This window comes from Erithacus rubecula (assembly GCF_903797595.1).
Source record: "Erithacus rubecula genome assembly, chromosome: 4".
In the NCBI taxonomy this organism is placed as follows: Eukaryota; Metazoa; Chordata; class Aves; order Passeriformes; family Muscicapidae; genus Erithacus; species Erithacus rubecula.
This window is the reverse complement of record NC_136686.1, coordinates 13,647,761-13,669,452: the sequence shown is the minus strand read 5'-3', so window position 1 is coordinate 13,669,452 and position 21,692 is coordinate 13,647,761. Positions and strand designations below refer to the sequence as shown.

At 43.6% G+C, this 21,692-nt stretch overlaps 1 protein-coding gene across 4 annotated transcripts in view; it reads right to left on the bottom strand.

Moving 5' to 3' along the window:
* Positions 1 to 18,015: 18,015 nt before the first annotated feature.
* Positions 18,016 to 21,692, bottom strand: part of DGKI (diacylglycerol kinase iota) — a 198,815-nt gene continuing 195,138 nt past the window's right edge. For all 4 annotated transcript variants that reach the window (XM_079305072.1, XM_079305073.1, XM_079305075.1 and 1 more), the window contains exon 33: positions 18,016 to 21,549. In XM_079305072.1, the coding sequence (XP_079161198.1) occupies positions 21,433 to 21,549 (117 nt within the window). In that variant the 3' untranslated portion in view covers positions 18,016 to 21,432. The remainder of the gene's footprint in view (positions 21,550 to 21,692) is intronic.

Genomic DNA, 21,692 nt, shown 5'->3' with positions numbered 1-21,692 from the left:
TTGTCCCAGCTGCAGCACTGGGACCGAGCACAGAGGGAGCGTGCCTGCAGCTAAAGAAGACTGGAACCGAGTTATCTGTTCTCTTCTTTTGGTAATTTAAACAACTGCTGTTGTTTTCTGCTTGTACGATTAGATATATTAGTAAAAGAGCTGTTATTCTACCCCCTTTTCTCTGCCTCAGAATCCTTGATTCAAATAATTATAATACCTGGGGGTAGTGGAATTAAAGCCTCTATTCCAAAGGAAAACTTCTGCCTTTACTGGAAGACACCTGTCCTTTCAAACCAGGACAGATTTTGGCAACCCAGACGTGGGACAGAGGGCACTGAGTTGAGAGTTAAGACAGGAGTAACAGCTCTCTTAAGTGGCAACATGTTATCGGTTTAATCTGGTTTGGACTCCATGTGGCCACAGATATCTCTCGCCCATTTGCAAGCCCTTATTTGAATATGGGCCCCTTCACCAAAGTTACTGTAGCTATTATCCGATTTGTTTGGTGGATTGATTATGTCAGGAATTCATGGGTTTTTATTTTTTTCTGGGAAGTGGCCACATGGATCCAGAATTATCGTACTCTAACTGCGTGTTTCTGGGGTTATTTCAGTAATGGTACTTACTGTAAGGTAACAAATGCAAGAGAAATTTTCTCCCAACCCATCACCCAGTTTTTTGAGGCTACCCCACCAGTTCTCAGATCTGCTTTAATTGCTAGTGCTATTATACAGTGGCTGGCATTGCTGATAGGCCTGTTCTACTTAGCATTCAGAAACAAGGGAATATTGGCTTGGATAACAACCCTGATACCTACCCCAGGAAATAGAGGTGCTGTCCCAGAGTCTACCCCTGCCCCAGGGACTAGGGATGTTGTTCCAGAACATGACCCTGCCCCACAGCCCACTGCAGAAATGAGCCACCCAGAGTGTGTGGGGGCTCTAGTGAAGGATATAGAACAAATGTTGAAGGAGCAAAGCCAGATGTTTAAAGAGCACTTTTCTCCAGCTGGTGAGAAACCCTCCTCCTGCCCTAAAGAGGGAGAGTCAGATGGTGCTGCAGTGGAACCCGTAGATGTCGTATCTGTCCAGGGTCCAGCTGGATCACAGGAGCAGCCACAGCCAGCAGCAGTTGCTCCTGTGGAAACTAGGAAATCTAAGATTAAAACGAGGCACCTAGATAATGGGGATCAGCAAGGAGGGTCCTCACAACCAGCAAGGAAGCCAGAGGTTGAGATTGTCACTGAGTCCCTCTCATACGATAGTCTCCGTAACCTGCGCAAAGACATTGCTCGGCGGGGCCGTGAGCCTTTCACAACTTGGTTACTCCGGGTCTGGGACCTTACGGGAACAGGTGTACAACTGGATGGAACTGAGGTCAGGAATTTGGGATCCTTGGCCCAGGATTCAGGTGTGGACCAGATATTTGTAAGGGAGCAAGGCCTCCTTTCCCTCTGGGACCGGCTTTTAATGAGTGTGAGAGAGAAGTTTGTCCACAAAGAGAGAATGCAGGAGCACTACCGTAGGATGCACTGGAAGACCCTTGAGGAAGGGATCCAGCAGCTGAGAGAGACAGCAGTATTAGAGGTAGTCTTTGGGAGGGATGGACAGCATGACAATGACCCTGACAAGGTCAAGTGCACAGGGCAGATGCTGTGGAATTTGGCAACCTTGGGTCCATCTCAATATACCACCTACATAGCAATGATTAATGCTGATAATCACCAAGAGACAGTGGATTCTGTTGCCAACAAACTCAGAAATTTTGAGAGTATGATGAATGGCCCAATGCAGGCCAATGTCTCTGCTGTGGCCAGGGACCTCCAACAGGTCCAAGATAGGATGAGGGATATGAGGGAGGAGATGAGGGAAGAGATGAGGGAGGTGAGGGAGGAGATAAGGAAGATCAGTGCGGTAACAGTATGAGTCACAGGCCCCAAATCTTGAACACAACACCCCCAGCTAGGGAGAGAGGGTACACCCCACGAGCTGACCTGTGGTTTTTCCTGCAAGACCATGGGGAAGACATGGGAAAATGGGATGGGAAACCCACTTCTGTCCTGGCAGCACAGGTGCGTCAGCTCAGGGAGGGAAATGCTAACCGAGGGAGCCGCACTAAAATGAAGGTAGCCTCAACCTCCCACAAGCAAGGTACAGAGTATTACAGAAAGGAGGATGATCTGTCAGATCCCCTGGAAGGAACCTCCACTATGTATGCCCAGGAAAGAAATAATAACCAGAGCTAGAAGGGCCCTGCCTCTAGCCAGGGAGAGGCATGGGATGACAGGATCTATTGGGTAGTGTGGGTGTGATGGCCTGGCATATCAAAGCCACAGAAACATAAAGTGCTAGTTGATACTGGTTCACAATGCACCCTGATACCATCAGAACATGTGGGGAAGGTACCTGTTTCCATGGTTGGGGTGATGGAGGGATCATAGGAATTCATTTTGCTGGAAGCTGAGATTAGCCTGACAGGGAAGGGGTGGCAGAAACATCCAATTGTAACTGGCCCAGGGGCACCGTGCATTCTAGGCATAGACTTCCTCAGGAACGGCTACTACAAAGACCCAAAGGGGTTCAAGTGGGCTTTTGGAATAGCTGCTGTAGCGACAGAGAGCATTAAGCAGTTGAACACCTTGCCTGGACTGTCAGAAAACCCCTCTGCAGTAGTACTCCTGAAAGTGACAGAGCAACAGGTGCCAATTGCCACCATGACAGTGCACCGCTGGCAGTACCGGACAAATCGAGATGCTGTGATCCCCATCCACAAAATGATTCGTGATCTAGAGAGCCAAGGGGTGGTCAGCAAGAGCCACTCACCCTTCAACAGTCCTATCTGGCCTATGCACAAATCTGATGGAGAATGGAGACTGACTGTGGACTATCGGGCATTGAATGAAGTGACTCCACCGCTGAGCACTGCCGTGCCGGACATGCTGGAACTCCAGTACGAGCTGGAGTCCAAGGCAGCAAGGTGGTATGCCACCATTGACATTGCAAATGCATTCATTCTTCTCCATTCCTTTGTCAGCAGAATGCAGGCCTCAGTTTGCTTTCACCTGGAGGGGCGTGCAGTACACCTGGAACCGACTGCCCCAGGGGTGGAAGCACAGCCCCACCATCTGCCACGGACTGATCCAGGCTGCACTGGAAAAGGGTGAGGCTCCAGAACATTTGCAGTGCATCAATGACATCATTGTGTGGGGGAACACAGCAATGGAGGTATTTGAGAAGGGGGAGAAGATCATCCAGATTTTGCTGGGAGCCAGTTTCGCCATTAAAAAGAGCAAAGTCAAAGGACCTGCCCGAGAGATCCAGTTCCTGGGAGTGAAGTAGCAGGATGGACGGCGCCAGATCCCCACTGAGGTCATCAATAAGATCATTGCAATGTCTCCACCAACAAGCAAGAAGGAGACACAAGCTTTCCTAGGTGCCATCGGCTTTTGGAGAATGCACATCCCTGAGTACAGCCAGATTGTGAGCCCTCTCTTCCTGGTGACCCAGAAGAAGGATTTCCACTGAGGCCCTGAACAACAGCAAGCCTTTTCCCAGATCAAACAGGAGATTGCTCATGCAGTAGCCCTTGGCCCAGTCAGAGGTAAAGAATGTGCTCTACTCTGCAGCTGGGAACCATGGTCTGTCCTGGAGCTTTTGGCAGAAGGTGCCTGGTGAGACCCGAGGCCAACCCCTGGGATTCTGGAGCAGAAGCTACAAAGGATCTGAAGCCAATTACACTCCCACAGAGAAGGAAATCTTGGCTGCCTATGAGGGAGTTCAAGCTGCCTCAGAAGTGACTGGCACAGAAGCACAGCTTCTCCTGGCACCCCGACTGCCAGTGCTGGGGTGGATGTTCAAAGGAAAGGTTCCCTCTACTCACCACACCACTGACGCCACATGGAGCAAGTGGATTGCCCTCATCACGCAGCGCGCCCGTATTGGCAACCCGAATCGCCCTGGGATTTTGGAGATAATTACAAACTGGCCAGAAGGTGAAGATTTTGGTCTCGCTGATGAAGAGGAGCAGAAACAAGTGACCCGGGCTGAAGAAGCTCCACCGTACAATCAGCTGCCAGCAGATGAAACATTCTACGCCCTTTTCACCGACGGTTCCTGCCGCATTGTGGGGATGAACCGGAAGCGGAAAGCTGCCGTATGGAGCCCCACATGACAGGTTGCACAAGCTACCGAAGGAGAAGGTGGATCGAGTCAACTTGCTGAACTCAAAGCTGTTCAGCTGGCCTTGGACATTGCTGAGAGAGAGAAATGGCCAAAGCTCTACCTTTACACTGATTCGTGGATGGTAGCCAATGCTCTGTGGGGTTGGCTGTAAAGGTGGAAAAAGGCTGACTGGCAACATAGAGGAAAACCAATCTGGGCTGCTGATGAGTGGAAAGACATTGCCACTGGGGTAGAGAAGCTGCCCGTGAAAGTTCGTCATGTGGATGCCCATGTTCCCAAGAGTCGGGCTAATGAAGAACACAGGCACAACAAGCAGGTAGATCAGGCTGCACAGAGAGAGGTCTCAAAGATAGACTTAGATTGGGAACACAAGGGAGATGTGTTCCTAGCTCGATGGGCCCACGATGCCTCAGGCCATCAGGGTAGGGACGCCACCTATAAGTGGGCACAAGACCGAGGGGTGGATCTAACCATGGACAGCATCTCTCAGGTTATTCATGACTGTGACACTTGCGCTGCCATCAAACAGGCCAAGCGGGTGAAGCCCCTCTGGTATGGGGGGCGATGGTCCAAATATAAGTACGGAGAGGCCTGGCAGATTGACTATATCACACTTCCTCAGACCTGCCAAGGCAAGCGCTACGTGCTGACCATGGTAGAAGCCACCACCGGATGGTTGGAGACCTACGCTGTGCCCCATGCCACTGCTCGGAGCACCATCCTGGGCCTGGAAAAGCAAGTCCTCTGGAGGCATGGTACCCCTGAGAGAATTGAGTCAGACAACGGGACTCATTTCAAAAATAGCCTTATAAGCACCTGGGCTAGAGAACATGGCATTGAGTGAGTGTACCATATTCCCTACCATGCACCAGCGGCTGGGAAAGTCGAACGGTGCAATGGTCTGCTTAAAACCACTTTAAAGGCACTTGGTGGGGGGGACTTCCAAGAACTGGGAGATGAATCTACCAAAGGCCACATGGTTAGTGAATACCCGAGGTTCCACTAACCGAGCAGGCCCTGCCCAATCAGAGCCCTTGGGAGCACCAGATGGAGATAAGGTTCCAGTGGTGCACCTGAGAGGCATGTTAGGGAAAACTGTCTGGGTGAACTCTGCTTCCAGCAAAGACAATCCTGTTCGTGGAGTGGTTTTTGTTCAAGGACGAGGTTGCACTTGGTGGGTGATGCAAAGGGATGGAGAGACCCGATGCATTCCCCAAAGAGACCTTGTTCTAGGGTGAACTATCTATGATACTGTGACTGTAACTGCATGTATGTATATAATTTAAAGGTTTTAATTTGCTGTAGCATGTTGGCATGGAAAAAATTCAGGGGGTATGATGTTGGGGGTTGAGTGTTTTTCTATTACTGTGTCAGTTTAAAGAATTTTTCCCATTATCATGCCAATGGAGCTGGCCGGGTTACACCCAGGATCTCTGATGACTCCAGACAAAAGGGGTTGGTGGCAGTGGCTCCCGGAGGGGCCTCTGAGGCTTCCGGGAGGGGACTCGTGTTTTCCGGCGAGCTCGGAGCAGGACACCCCGTCTGCAGTCCCTGCTGTGGAACACAGGAGAGCCAGACCCTCTGTGATCACCTGCCCTGCATCTGCCCCGTTCCAGCCTCCTGCCTCTGCGGACACAGCTGATCCCCCGGACACACACGGTGAGCGAGGAGCCGCCACTCCAGCCCGTTCCCACCCGAGACCGGCGTGGCCGCTGCCGCCCCTCCCGCCTGCGCTCCCGCCTGCCCTCTGCAGCTCCGGGTTTTGTTCCAGCTGCAGCACCAGGACTGAGCACAGAGAGAGTGTGCCTGCAGCTGAAGAATGGACTGGAACCGAGTTACCTGTTCTGTTTTGTTGGTAATTCTGACAACTGCTGTTGTTTTCTGCTTGTACGATTAGATATATTAGTAAAAGAGCTGTTGTTCCTACCCCCTTATCTCTGCCTCAGAATCCTTGATTCAAACAATTATAATATCTGGGGGTAGTGGAATTAAAGCCTCTATTCCAAAGGAAAATTTCTGCCTTTACAGCCAGACATCTGTCCTTCAAACCAGGACAAATGTACACAAATCTGTAATCTAGTGAGGAAGCATAACAAAGAGCTGCAAAAAAAATCTCATATTGGTCAGGAAAAAATGGCAGCAGCCAACAGGAAGGTTCAATATGCCTGGGTAGGACCAAAGTTCAGATCTGAGACAGCTAGAGCTGGGCATCACAGTCTGGGAGCAGAAGGTTAATTTCTCACACCAGAAAGCTGTTTCCTCAACATACAGGTAGTAAGAAAGAATCTAAAGCAGAAAAACTAACTTTAGCCATTGACAATTAAGATCCTGAATTATCCACCATTCCCAAGTTCTTGGATTCAAGACCTTCATAGGACCACAAAATCATTTAGGTTGTAAAGGACTCTAAGATCAAGTCCCATCATTAACCAAATACTGTGTCAAGCAAAACCACTAAACCACATCACTAAACACCTCATCTACACAGTTTTTAAATGCCTCCAGTGGTGCCAACTCTACCACATCCCAGGACAGTCTGTTCCAATGCTTGTCATCCCTTTTGATGAAGAGACTTTTCCTAATATCCAATCTAAACCTCACCTGGAACAACTGAAGGCCATTCCCCATGGTATCATCTCTTGCTTTAGGCAATTGTAAAGAACAATAAGGTGTCCGATGAGCCTCCTTTTCTCCAGGCTGAACTCCCACAGCTGCTCCTCTTAACACTCTTGCCCCAAACCCTTTGCCTTATGCATACATATGGCCATTTTTACAGATGTCTTTTTTATTGGATTACTGAGTTGAGACATTGAAAAAGGCTGCCATTTAGAAGGAGCTGCAAATCGATATTCTGGAAAGATTAATCTCAGTATTTGTTACTCATAATAACAACAAAAAAGAAGATAATCAGATCCTGTATTACTGGATATTCAAAATTAGAATACAGGAAACTACAGAATGTTTAAAAAAAAGAAGAAATATTAAATGACAAGGTCACAAAGTATTGTCATTCTAAGTCAAATGGTGCCTCATAATCCTAATCAGCCCTTATTCTTTTTCTCCCACGTGACCACAAATGTGCTTCATTTCTGGTGACAGACCAGACCTCTTTCATTACTAAAGGGCAAAAAGAAGCCATAGATGATGCCCTAGCTCTCCCATTAGGGGATCACTTCTTAGAGATGGACACTGCAAGTAAAAAATCACCTTGACTGCAAATCCGATATAAGAATCTCAGGGTGACTTACAGACATACTGCTCACTTGGTTTGTATTAGGGAAAACTTCAAGATACAAAAAAAAAAAAAACCACTAAGTGACTGGAAAGACTAACAAGAACTTCTAACAGCAGTGTCGCAAGGAGAAACTGCTGGTTATCCAGTGACCCCTCTACAGTACAATCATCTCATTGAACTGAACACCACTGCTCAAATCTACCCTTTTAATATATATTTCATTAAAGGCAGAAGGAAGGAACAAGGGAAAAGAGGGAACACACAGAATAATATCCCCTTATATTTATATGGAGTTTTGCATCCCATTAGGACATACCTCAGGGATGATAGTGAGACCCATTAGCAAAACACAGATACTCCTGGAGCTGAGTACAGACTGAGAAAGACCAGAGCTTATTAGAATATCATCAGCTCTGTCAGCAAAGAAATTTATGAGGTACATACATGCATTAACAAAAAGACACAGGTAATCATACCCCGTTAAAAGAAAACACAGTCCTCAGCCTAATGGCTGATCATATCAGGAGCAAAACCCCCAAAATCTAGACACCAAACACTAGTGTGAACCACTTGATCAAAGTAACTCAGGTCAGATGAGCTCCAGGATCCAAAATATTCAGAATTACATTTTTAGTCTTATTCCTTCATTTTTAAGTCACTTCTTCACTAGCTTATCACCCTTAAAAAACCCAACCAACAGCAACAAAAATAGATTCTGACTACCCTGTGCCCTCCATGTTTTGTGGAGAGCACAAAACCTCCTGAGAAGGTCTACACCATCCTTTGGTGAGAAGCCTCCTCTTCCCTCTAATTTTAGTAGAAGGCATCATTCAAAAGCTGAAACTTCTGTGGCTTCCTATCAAGGCATTACATGCTTTAAAGGCAAATGTAGAACAATGAAAGCTGCAGTCAGAAGTTCTTCTGACAGTCAGTCCTACTGAATTTTGTTAGTTCCCTGATAGCAAACTGTTTATAGGCCTTAACCAGACAGTGCTTCATTCTCCTGGTTTCCTATCATCTACAGGTTGCCCATCTGAATTTACACCCACCAGCCTGCTTCTTAGCCATGGGAAACAAATCCTTCATTTTTCTGGGTTTTGGAAATCACAGCTCACCTTTAATACCTCAGAACCTCATGCCTTACTAAACAAGAGCAGAAGAATCCATGCACTTGACCCACTAATACTTTAGCTCCACACTCACATAGTAACAGTTCCTGACAAACACATGCTCACACATCCCTGGTATCAATTAAGACTGTGGATAGATGGGGCAGAAGCAGTGAGGGTGCACCTCTGAAGGTTTTCTTGTGCTGCTGTGAACTAATACAGCTGCAAATACAAGTCTCATGTAGCAATATCAAGCCTTGAATGTGATTGAACACCTTGAAATTATGGGACTGCTTCCAATATTTACCTATTTTTAGACTTAACAACCTTGGCAACATGTCTTACAAGCATCACTACCTAGTTTAAAAGGTCCCTTGTTAGGGATAACTGCATTTTAACAGCAGGGAAATACTGAAATTGCTTGGCTGTGGTGAAGCTGCAGGGGCTTGGAGGGTGGGGGGGAAAAGGTTTCAGAGCAAATTACGCCTGTCAGGACTGGTTTTTTTTCTCCCAAAAATGGGGTTTTATTGTTTTCATTGTAGTTACATTTCTACTTAGCATGAAAGCCTTAGCATTTTAGAGAAACATTATTACATTTCATATGTAAAGGTTGCATGAAAAAGGGAATTTCTCACTGAAGTATATTAGCCTATGAGATAGATGTTTTAATAGATGTGTGTGTGTGTGTGCGCATATATAGTTATGAATTTCACATTAAAGAAACAGCCCTGTGTAAGCAACAGTTAACAGAACTGAAAGGCTGAGTAACAAAGGCAAATTACAATGGATGAGAAAAGAGCAGTTGGACTCTCTTCAGAACTACACACACATGTAAGGCCACACACATTCAAGAATTTGGGGTACAAAAAGGATACAAAGCTGTTTTCTCATTTTTTCAGATGCACCATTGAGCAGCTCTGCCTTGCATGTGGTGGAACACTTCCAGAGGTTGCTGTGGGGGCAGCCCTGAGCACATCAAAAAGCACCTCTTCTCCATAGACATTTCCAGAGGGCAGCTGGCAGCCATTTGGTGCAGCTGGTGGCTGTGAAGGACCCTGGAGGAGTCAGTGCTTTGTACCACAGGGCTTGTGGGTGTCAAATCAGTACTTGGTGGCTGTTCTTGCTGTGCAATGTAACCCATGACTAGCATCCATCCTTGTCCAGCTCCAGTCCTGCACAGGCACAACAGTCAGTCTTCTGAGCACTATTCTTATTAATAATAATAATAATCCTAGGCTGTCTGAGACAGCAGGAAAAGGGAGCTTAAAACATCCTTTAAAAGATGACAAACACACAGCTGGCTGCTGGCAACAACAGCGAGCATCAAAGGGCTTGGAGTGGAGAAGGGAGACAACCATGTGTGAGGGAGAGGTTTGGGGGGCAGGCACTGTCCCAGAGAGACATCACAAAATGATTCAGAAATACAGTTTCAGGGTGGGACAGTGGAGGCAGGGGAGCTGTTAGGAAACATCGACTTGCACAGAAGAGAGGTTACAAAATTTTTGTGTCAGATATGGCACAGAAACTCCTGAGTGAGGCAGGGAGGGGGGGCTGCTGAAGACAAGAAAGTGAGCAATGGCTATGAAATTCTCAAAAATTCTTCAATTAGACACATCTGGGCATAAACAGAGTTTCATTCATGGGTTAGTCCTGCCTGAGAGAATATGGAGGTGAACCAGAGAATGCATTGGAGGAATTATTCTGAGATGCAGAGTTAAGATCCTGAGGTGACCTACATGCCTACATTACAGCCCTGCTAACCTCTGCTGGATCTCTCCTGCACAGTGCTGTGCTGACAATCTCAAATTACTAAGGGACAGAAAACATGTTCCTGTAAATACTAAAGATATAATTAACCTTTTTCTTTACTGTGAGCTTGAAGTCGATTTATCCAGAGTCTTAACACTCTCTTCTCTACACTATCATACACACATATACAGAATTTTGACCTCTGGATCCCTTTCCTTCTCTCCCCCTGACTCTTCACAACTTCCAAGCCACACTGTTCTTTCCACTCTGCCAGAAGCAGCAACAAAGCTCTGCTGGCAAATAACACAAAGAAACTCATCCCACCCAAGGCATGTGCTTCTTCACTTTTTATTCTGTACATTTCCACACAAGTCACAATACAGAAAAAGTGTCCAAAAGGAACAGTAACCAGCTCTTTCACTGTATACATATTTTTCCTTCCCCCAGTTTAAAATCATCTTAGTAAGCAACAGAGTGATCAAGATGCTTTGTATAAATAGGAAATGCAATAAAATCATGGAAGAAAATACTTTCTTACTTTGTTACAAAAGGCCCTTCATCCTTCTTGTGCTCCCCCTCACTGATCATTACCTATGCCTTGATTCTGTGTTAAACATATATCCTCCTTTTATGGGTACTGCTGTGTGCCTTGGGTTCCTTTTGCCAGCTGGCAGCCTTAAGATGTTCCAGCACATTATGCACGGGGTCAGGTAGCATAAAAGAGCCCTTTGAGGTGTTATTACAACTCCTGGAACAGATGTGGATTCAGATAATAGGATATGTACAAATACTGGAACTCTGGATGCCCACAAAGTGTTGCTTAAAAATGCACATTTGCTATTTGAATTTACTGCCCTGTTCAGGGGGCCAAACACATTTTGGAGTGGTCCAGCTACTGACCTCAGTCACAACTTGGTTCACCAGGAGTGAAGTTGATGCAGAGGAGATCAGAATCTGCCCATTGCCTTTTTTCCACCATCTCCAGGAATCACCCCTCTGTATATATATAGCCTGACGGAACCTTTCCATCAAGAGTCTGCTCATCACCATTCCACTGCTTCCTAGCCTTGATGACTCCTTCTTCACCTTCCTTTCTGCATGACAACCTTCCAGTTCCCTTAATCTTTGGTAATCCCGGTGCTTGTTCTTTACCAGTTTTCATTTCCCATTTGCCAAGTGGCCAAAGGAGATGTTAATATGAAAGGCCAGAGAATTTGTTCCCTCAAATGTTTCTCTCCATTCCCCAAAAAAGCCTTTTGCATCAACAAATCAAAGTGGTGACTTCTGGACTCTTAAGCAATATTCTGCCATACCAGAATAATAGCAGAGAGGTGACAGAAAGAATTATTTCTGAGATGGGCACTCCCAAAGGAAACATTTTGTGCTCATTAACAATGGAATAAAGCTGCTCTAAAATTCAGCAAAATACACTTCTCTGAAGAGAGATAAACCAACTGAATACTTTCATTGATTTGAACTATTACCTGAGTTACAATTTTTAATACAAGATAGCTCAAACATGGAAATCAAGCCTGAGAAGTGCAAAATAACTCATTGGAAAATTGTCAATCTCAACTTAAACCATTTAAACTAAAAAGCATGGGACAGGGTTTCTCTCACTGTCTCTCAAAAAATGGCCCCAGAAGAAGCAGGATTCTATAGACAAATAATATTACAAGGCACACAAAAAAAAAAAAAAAAAACCAACAAAAAACCCACAAAACAAAACCACCAAATGAAACCTCAAACAAAAACAAAAAAATCAAAACCCAAACAATTAAAAAGTAATTAATATACAGTATATTTTGGTTTTGTAATACAAAGCATCTTACCTGTCCGTGTCTGGGGAGGTGATATTATCTCCTTTTTCAGATAAGAAAACTGAGGCACAGTAAGGCTAAATTATTTACCCAGAAATATTCAATGGAAGTGGCAGGAATACAATCTCAAACACTTGATTTGCTACTTTTGGTCCTATCTCTTCAACCCCAGTGCCTCCTGGGAGGATTTTGATAAATTCTGCAAGCAAATACTTTCCCTATTCTGTGACACAACCATGTGGCACACAGACTTGTTCACTATTATAAGACGGAAGCATACCATTAAACCAAGTAATTATTTTTTGCATAATCTTTTTTGGTTTGCAGCAAAAGAACAGGTCAGGTCTTGCTAGATAAAAGTCCTCACCAAGCCAGCTGTGAGAGTCTCATAAAACAAGGTCAGGCTTTACATGGGTGGCGTTTTCATTAGGACAAAACTGCAGCTTGAGGAGAGTTTGTGTCTATAGGAAAAACATGTTTTCCCCCATACCACTGTAGTTTTTCCCAGTGCAAGGCTGCAAAACCATAGCTTTTCTAAAGGCTGTTCAGAAGCAAAATAGCAATAGCAGTGGCACAAAGGCAGGCCTGTAGCAAAATATTCCTCTCAGTGACTCAGAGAGGACACTGAAACTTCCATGGACTGCCAGAAGGTTTGTGTGGGAGCTGCAGAGCACAAGTCCTCAGCTCTATCATTGGCTAGACTTTCAAAAATCTTTCAAAAGCCTCCTGCTTCCAAAAAGCTGTCGGCATCTAAAATGACTGGCACAGGGTTTGCAGCACAAAATAAGATGGGCAGGAGAAAAGTAACCTTCATTTCCCACTGTGAAAGCACATTTCACCTTGAGGAGATTTCTACAGAGAAATGTGGGCAGTCATATTCCATTCCATATTCCCTCCCCAGTGCACTGCAACCTGCTGGGTTAGTGGCTAAGGCTGGAAGCTCCCAAGTCCATTTTGAAAAGGTTTTAAACTCTTAATTATTTCATTTTCCAATAGAGTTATGGGACACAGAGCATATGCAACACATGGTGTGAGAACAGCTAGATGGCACCCATTACAAAGGGCATTCTCAGCATGATTGCTCTGGGAAGACACAGGCCAAAATCCCTGTCCTGAGACACCAGGAAGAGAATCAGAAGAGCTTGGAAGAGCCCTTAAGAAAGGAAGTCCTACAGGTTTGCTACTGTCCATATGTATTTTACACTCTACCTGGCACTGGTGGGGTGTTGGAAATAGGTACCTTCAAAGAGTTGTTAGTTTTGCCAGTAAGGTGACAGATTGATCTTTCTGCACATAAAGCATCCCTGATTCCCCTTTCCCAGTTCTGTGAGGTGCAACAGCAAGCTAGGGAGAGACAAAGCTCCCAGGAGCTACTTGGTGCTTTGAAGGTTCAGCCACTTCTTTTCTTTTCTGCCAAAGCTGTTTTGTGATCAAAGGAGGCAGATGCAAGAGAATCACTCTGCAGTGACATGTAAATGGAACAAGAACCCCTGATAAGCCTCTGCCATCTCCCTGTGATTTCTGTGAGGTACATGCTGAGCAGAAAACTGTACAGTAGCAAAGCCAGACATTTTGCATGAGACACCAGCACACTCACTTGACAGTTGGAAGTGGCTTTTTGCAAACACAAGCACAAAGCAATTCAATAACATTTGCCCAGGCAAATATTATTTAACATAAAAATCACAAGGGGAAGAAAACATAAGAGTAGGAAAAAAGAAAATATACATAAGAATTTTCCTATTAATATTAAAACTAAGTCTGGAAAGGCTGAAATCAAGCCCTCAGGTATGAAAAACCCAAGTCAATCATACTTGTCATCTGTTTAATCCTGAGATTACAACTCTGGCATTACTGCTACCCTCAGAGGAGCCTTTAGTATGGCACATCCAACTCATTCCTAGTACAGATAATTTCAACATTCCCTACCCATGTCTGTACATGGTCAGAGGAGATCCTGCCATCTGCGACTGGTCAAGCAGAAGTGTCCCAAGGGTAAGCACATGAGCAGGACCAGTCAAAAAATGAAGGTAGGATGAGCTAAGGAAAGAAGAGGTGATGAAAGATTAACAATTTCTGTAGAGAAACTCTGAAAGGGAGGGGAAAGGAAGGAAAAGCAAAGAACACTGAAGAATATTTAAAAATAAATTGAAGTAACATTAGATTCTATTTCCTTCCTGTCATTAGCTGCCAGCAAGACCACTTTTTTCCTTAGCTTTGACATGAATGTACTTCTCCCCTATGCCATGCAGATAAGGTGAGTGTTACAATAGTAAAAAGACAAAGAATAGACAAAATCCACAACTGCACCTGTCTTCTGTTAAAACAGACACATAAACAGACTTTCCATTCATCAACAGACTTCCCATTCTGATGAAGGGAAAAAAAAATTGTTCTGAAAAAGGGCTGAAGCAGGGGACAGAAGAAGAAAGACAGCTATTCACTTTGTGACCTACAGCAAACAATTTTTTGATGTGGCATTTCCTCAATTTATTTGGAAGGAAAACCTCCAGCATGGCTAAGGAGCAGGGAGGGGTGTCCTTGCATACCTTAGGGCTCATGTCTCACTTCACAAAGCCTCAAGCTTTGCAAACAGAAGGGTGTCTTACCCCAGACTGTCTGGTGATATCTATAGGGGTAGGAATACCTCTTCATCTGGGTGACATAATTATTGGACACAGTGAGCACCCACCTCAATATTACAATGAAATATATCCAATTATGATGCATAATTACTCATTACAGTGTTATTCAAGAAGTGGCATTGTAACTCCGTATCTAGAAAAGAGCAATGCATGTGGAAGCCATTCTGTTGAATTCCCCATTTCCAGGGGCCAGCTTAAACTTACTTTTCTAATTTTGTCATCTTTAATTTTTATGTGAATGTCACACACAGAAAGCAGCCCTAGGAAAGTAGGACTGCTTATTAAAGCCTAATTAGCCAAGTAGAAATCACCAAGTAGAAATCATCATCAAGCTCAAGAGCTTCTTGAGCTTCTTCTTCATACCTAACTGATTTGCACAGCTCCTAGACAGGGTTTGGACTCTGAAGAACAGAGATTACCTTCTACCTCTTCTTGACCAGAGGTTAGGAAAAAGAGTGGAAATTGAAGGTCACTAAGGTAGCTGGAATCAGAAGTCCATTCTTTTCATTAAAATGAAGTGCAACACAAAGAAATTAATTGAATGTGGTTCATGCACTAGGAGTTAGGTAATTGCAGCAGCACTTTGGATTGTCACAGTGCACTTCACTGAGTGCTGGGTTACACATCAAGCAGCCCCCTAGACAGAGACTAATTGAAGAGCCAGGTGTGGCACTTCAGCAAAAGGATGCTGGCAAGAGATGAGGCAATTACATGTGTAGTATTACGGTGCTCAAAGAAATAGTGCTTTATTTCTTGCCTTTCAAAATGCTACAGCTTCTCAATACTTGGCATGTGAATGCTGAGGCTGTTAAAATACTGATGAACTCTGAAAAAGCATTCCCAAATCAGGGTTCTGATTCTAGTGGATGAGGGCAGAAAAATAGAAACAAATTTTTTAAGAAAGCAGGTTTTTGCATTTTTGGGCAATCACCTACCTTTATGTGCCTGTCAAGAGAATTACTGCCTCCTTATATTCCCCAAATCTCTGACACATAGGAGATCTAAGAGCATAAGCTGACCATTTTAACAGGGCTTAGCATCAAATTATTTCCTGAAATATATATGTTAATATTGAAACAAATGTTTTTGTTGCAAGGCTACCCCCTGCTCTGACTTTAGAAGTCATGATGTGCTACATCAGAATGAGGGGATTTTAAAATTATCTGCCTGTGTTCCCTGCTCTCTGGGTAATTAGATACTTGTATACTGCATAGTTTTTGGTTTTTTGGGTGGTGGGGTTTTTTTGTTTGAGTTTTTTGGTTCTTGTTGGTTTTTTATTTTGTTTTGACTTTTTTTAAATCAGTCAGGGAAACAAGAAACTGCAACTGAGACTGGAATGTGGCACCTTATAAATAAGGCAGGAGACAAGATGCACTCTAATGGCTGAACACAGTAAGGTCATTCAGCTCTAAGACTGCCTAATCACTGAAGTCAAATGTAATGAATTTACTGGTGTGATCAAGCCCTGAAGGAGGGCATTTCCCCCTTTTGCACAAATGGCACCATACATGGGTCAGGAAATTCTTTGGCCAAGGTAGGACATGTTTCTCCAGTGCACATGTAGAGGGGATGAGAGAACACCACTCTCTGTGGGCACCACCACAGGCTGGAAACACACTCCGAGCTCTGGAGCCCGCAGAGGATCTCAGGCAGGCACTCCAGAGAAGTCCAGTGCCATGGCAGAACCTGGAGTAAAAGCAGCCATGGTCACTTGCCATGGTCACCTGGAGTAACTTGCAGCACATTACTAAGCTGCTGTTGCAATCAACAGATTTTGGCAGGCAGATCACGGAATTTAAGGCTTAGCAATGCAGCCATCTATTGCTAAGAAAAACAGTTGTTAAGAACACAAAACGAGAAGATGAGTACCACAGTACCACAGTGAGCACTCCAATACTCTGTCCTATGCATCCAGAAAACACAGGAATATAAGCTGTTTCCAGGACTGCTGAAATGTCCAAAGATACTCACATTTGATGCTTCAGATGAATTAGGAAGCAAATGTCACTTTGGCTCAGATTCACGGAGGAAATTGAAGAGAGGAAACAATATCTTATGAATGGAAAAGAATAGGTAAAATGGAGGTCAAAATGTCACTTTTAGCAAGCTTAAAAACAAGTCATATAAAATACTTTTCTGTAGATGTTAGTTTGGTGCAGAAGAAGAAAAAGTGGGAGAAGGAAAATTACACACTTCAAATGGATCAGCACAAGGAACTGCTTTTTTCTTGTAGTACATAGAGTGCAAGGACAGGGTTTCCTTGGGGTTTTTTCAAGGCATTTAAATTTTCAGCATGACCATACATTTCTCAAGTACCATTAAACTCCTAGAAAACTTGAAGCTACTGATATATCTTGCCCATTTGATACCCCAGAGGCAGATCGCATCAACATGCTTTTGTCATCCTGGAAGGGTCAACACATAAACATGTCCCACAGAAGGCATCAGGAACAGCTGGAAGGAAAATAGCCACCTTCTATATGAATTTGTGTTAGAAACTTTCACTATCATGCCTTTCACAGTCACAGCAAAGAAAAAGACAAATATGAGCCAAAGATGTAATATTTCAGTAATATTTCATTATGCCATGAAATATAACTGAAACAAACCTCCCACAGCCACACCACCAGAAAAACTATGTGCCCCATCTATTCTTCTCAACAGTACCAGCTCAGTAAATGCACCTGGGAAGATCTGTGGCAACAAAGCATCAATTTTGTTCTATTTTCTTAGTCTATGGTTTTTCTGTATTGCAGTCCTCATGTAGCACGGGAAATTTCACGTAGACTGAATGCACCATGAGTTGAGATTGAGCAATTCTACTGCTGCTGGGGAGAAGCAAGAGTGACAGATCTCAGTAAAAACACCTACAGACATCCCAAAGTGCTAAAACACAGATAAGCAAGATACCACATGAAATGGCAAAGAGCCACTTGAGTCTGACATGTTTTGTAACAGGAAAAATTTGCCTTGAATTCCTATTATAAAATAGGAAAAATTGTGAAATAAGAAAATTGTAAAATAAGAAAAAACTCAGCCTCACATCTCACAGTATTGAAGGATGCTCAGAGAAGTTGTGGATGGACCATCCCTGAAGTATTCAAAGTCAGCTTAGATGGAGCTCTGAGCAACCTGGTCTAGTGCAAAGTGTCCCTTCCATTGTTGATCTATGCTATAATAAATGAAAAATGTTTGATATCATCATGCCTTGAATAACACATAAAAGATACCTCTATCATTGAAACATGAAACAATAAGAGTAACTGATGCTATGAGATGACAAAATTAAGTTTATTTTATCAACATTATAAATACTTTCTTTCCCCCCATTTAACTGCAAAATGAGGTATTAAAACCAGTACAGTGGAACAATTCAGAAGCTCCTCAGTTCTACTGAATAATGTTCCCTTTGATAACAAATCAAAATGTAAAATAACATTTTGTCAGTCCAGCAATCTCAGTAGCTGAGCATCCCTAGGGACTTTATCATTCAAATGGCACAATTTCAAGTGTGTTCACATATGTGTGCACCTATATACATGCTTATTGATATTTATAAATATACATATATATATATATATATAGTTATATACACACATCAACAGACATAGCCACTGAACAGATGCTTTTAGTAAATCAAAATTACATGTAATTCAAGTGGATTCCCAGCTGCACACTGGAATTTGGGCCCTGCCCAGTGCAGGCACAGTTGTACTGTACTGATCTAGATCCCAAGTGCTCCAGAGATTCAGTACATGTGTCGCCTTTAACTGCTGCAGTCTGCCTGCTTCTTGTAATCCCATCACACTTGAAAAGGGTAGGGAATAGTCCTGCAGCATCCTGGTCCCAAACTGCCCTCAGTGAACCAACTTCTGATATTCCTTGCCATGCATGAGCCATTGTAGAAAGCAATAGATGTGCTCTGTCACCTACAGGTACAAAACATCACCAGTGTGTTGTGCATCACATGTTCCGTGCTTTGGGACACCTTAAACACTAAAGGCACTGCATGCAGCCAGTTCCTGTCCAACCTCTGGTACTGGGGGCTATTTTTATCATACAGTAGCTGTCTCCTACAGAGCACACAGCAGGGGTAGCTGTCCTGAGACACAGAAGGCTTACTCTGATCATATATCATACTCCAGCTTTTGGTGAAAAATCCAAGCTACGCTCTCTCGTGTGCTCTGAGTTCATCTGAGCAGTCCAAATGGCACAAAATTGCTCAGGAAATCTGCCCATCCTGACAATCTGTTCCAGAGCCTGCAGCTGCAGGCACCTCCTGGGTACGAGGGAAGAGCTGGCAAGGGAAAGGCAACTGGGCACAGAGGGACCAGAAGCAGTTCCCTTATCATAATCCACATTTGGCCTCTGGAGGCTACCTGTGATTAAATCAAGGCTTTACTGCTCCACCTGCTTCATGGGATTAAAGGATGAGGGAGCTGTCACGAGCTCAGTGACCATACTCAGCTTGGCCTCAGAACAGGACAGAGCCAAGCTCCTGTGCTATTGAAATTTTCTCCATTTCTCAGATCAGCAAAGCAAATTAAAAGATTAACGTGATTATAACAATATTTCTATACATTTGATAAAAATAAGAATATTACAGTAATGTCTTTTCTCACAACTGGGAAATGATACAAGGCCTATCATGAAACCACAGTGTGAGGATCTTTCCTTGTGGAAATATCACATACACCAAAACTATATTCTGATTTTTTTCATTTAAAGAGTTGCCAAATTATTTTCTAATATATACACATACTTATTTTCTCAATGAGTCTCTGGATAATTATCAAGGGAAGTAATTTGGCTTTCATATTTTATTTTTAAATGAGAGAGGTAAAGACAGAAAATAAGACAAGATACATTTCATGTTGCCATTGATCTATAGATTATAATATATATAATTTCCTTCCAGAGGAAGATATTAAGGAAATATTTTGCCCATATTAAATGAATTTTTGAAAAGAGGAAAAAAAAATTTTTTTCATTTCCCCCCTCCTTACCACAATTCATGGTTTAAAAAAAAAAATTGCATTCATTTGATTTCCTTCACTTCTACCAAAGAAAAAAAGCTTATCTGGATAACAACCTGAGTTCCTGAGTTATTTTCATGGTTTCAAAATGCATGTAACCCTGGTGATCACCATCTATCAGAGAGCTACCCCTAGCAAGGCATGTGAAAACAAACACTGGTAGAACTTTCAAATCAAACAACAAAGCAAAATTTAAAAAATGTATTGATTGCAAGAGTTATGCCAAAAGTCAGGCATGAGCATTGGTCTGACAAAGTAGAGGTGGAAGTTCTGCTATTTTGTCAGCTGAGATATCTGTAGCAATTGGAAACCCAAAGGTGAAACATTTGTTTGTACCTGTGTATTTCTTTACTTTCTCTTCTCTTATGGTTATAAGACAGAGAACAGACAAGTACAGAAGACACAGCTAGCCTTGACAGCAGCTAAGCTTTACATTTCCAACCTATTGTGGGTTACAAGGCAAAGAGCTGCTGCTTGTCCTTTTCAGGGACAGAGTTCCCAAAACTTTGTTCCCTTGAAAAATCAGATTTACAGGTTCAGTCAAAGATGATTTTCCCATTCCCAACGCAACCAGGCTGGCTGCTGATGTTCCAGGTCTCCTTCCTCCCTCCAGCTGTGGTGCAAAGGGGACTAGGCCTGCCAGTCAATTCATCAGAATTCCCTCAGACTTGCACAAATCTCTCCTCAGTGCAAAACCCATCTTTTCAGAAGTAAAGAACAGCTATCAACTTCTAGGCAGGTCTGAAACCTGAGAAGAGCTGGGTCAGCCCTTCCACACACAAAACTGTTATGAGAAACCTTCCTGGTGACTTTCTGCTCTGCCTTTCAGCATGCTATATCCCATATAACTCCTTTCCATACAAGTGCCTGTCTCACGAGGACACTGTAACTGTATGCCAAGCAATGATGACGTTGGTTTGTCACTGCTGTAAATCTAACTGTGTCCCACACCCTGGGAAACGACAATAAGCAGCATCTTCTCTGAAAGCAAGAAACCTCTGTGGTGGCTGAGTACTGAGAACACAGCTTCCAAGAGGATGTCAAAGGAGAGGATGTAGCTGATAAAAACACTGGATATTTCTTAAGGGCATCCAGAGGTCCTCATATATTTTGCTGCTTCCTGACCATTCGTGAAGACAACACAGCAGTAACAGGTAATATTTAACTGACGAGAAGTGAGGGGAACAGGAGAATAAAAGCAATGCAGGAAACTGTAAGGATGGAGGAGAGCCTGGTCGGGCTGGCCTAATGTACCAGTAGGTTTGGATTTTGTTCCCCCACACCCTTTTTACTCTTTCCTTTTTTTTTTTTTTTTTTTTGTTTTTTTTTTGTTTGTTTGTTTGTTTTGTTTTGTTTTTTTAATAAATTGTACAGATGAACATGGGAGAAGTTCATGCTACTTGCTGGAAGCAGTAAAGGTAAGTTTTGTGGCCTGTGGATTCCACAGACCTTTGAGTGTCCCACCTCATTATCATGGGCTAACTTATGGAACATAAGCATTCCATGGCAAGGCTCAGTAGTCTTTAGAAACCAGTGACATATCCTCAGGTACTTTCCTCGAGAGTGAGAGACACGTGGATTCCATCAGTTTCTTCCTCACACAATGCCCGAATGCCTCAGATGCAGTCTCAAGATTTCCAGGGATCCTCTTGAACATTTTCAGACATCAGACTGCTGTCTCTAGATCCTCATGGGAAACCATTTGATAGTTTTGTTGACTCTCCAGGTAGGCAGCCAGATCCAGATCACCAGCTTGCTGAGCCCTGTCACGAGGGGTCTTACCCTGCAACAAGAAACATGAAGAGAAGGTCTTATGCCAACACATTTAGAACAACAGATAATTTCTAGGCAGAAGACAATTAAGAAGTTAGAAGCCACTTGTCTAGATGTCATCTGTTTCAGAAAGCTTTTTGCAAATTACAATTC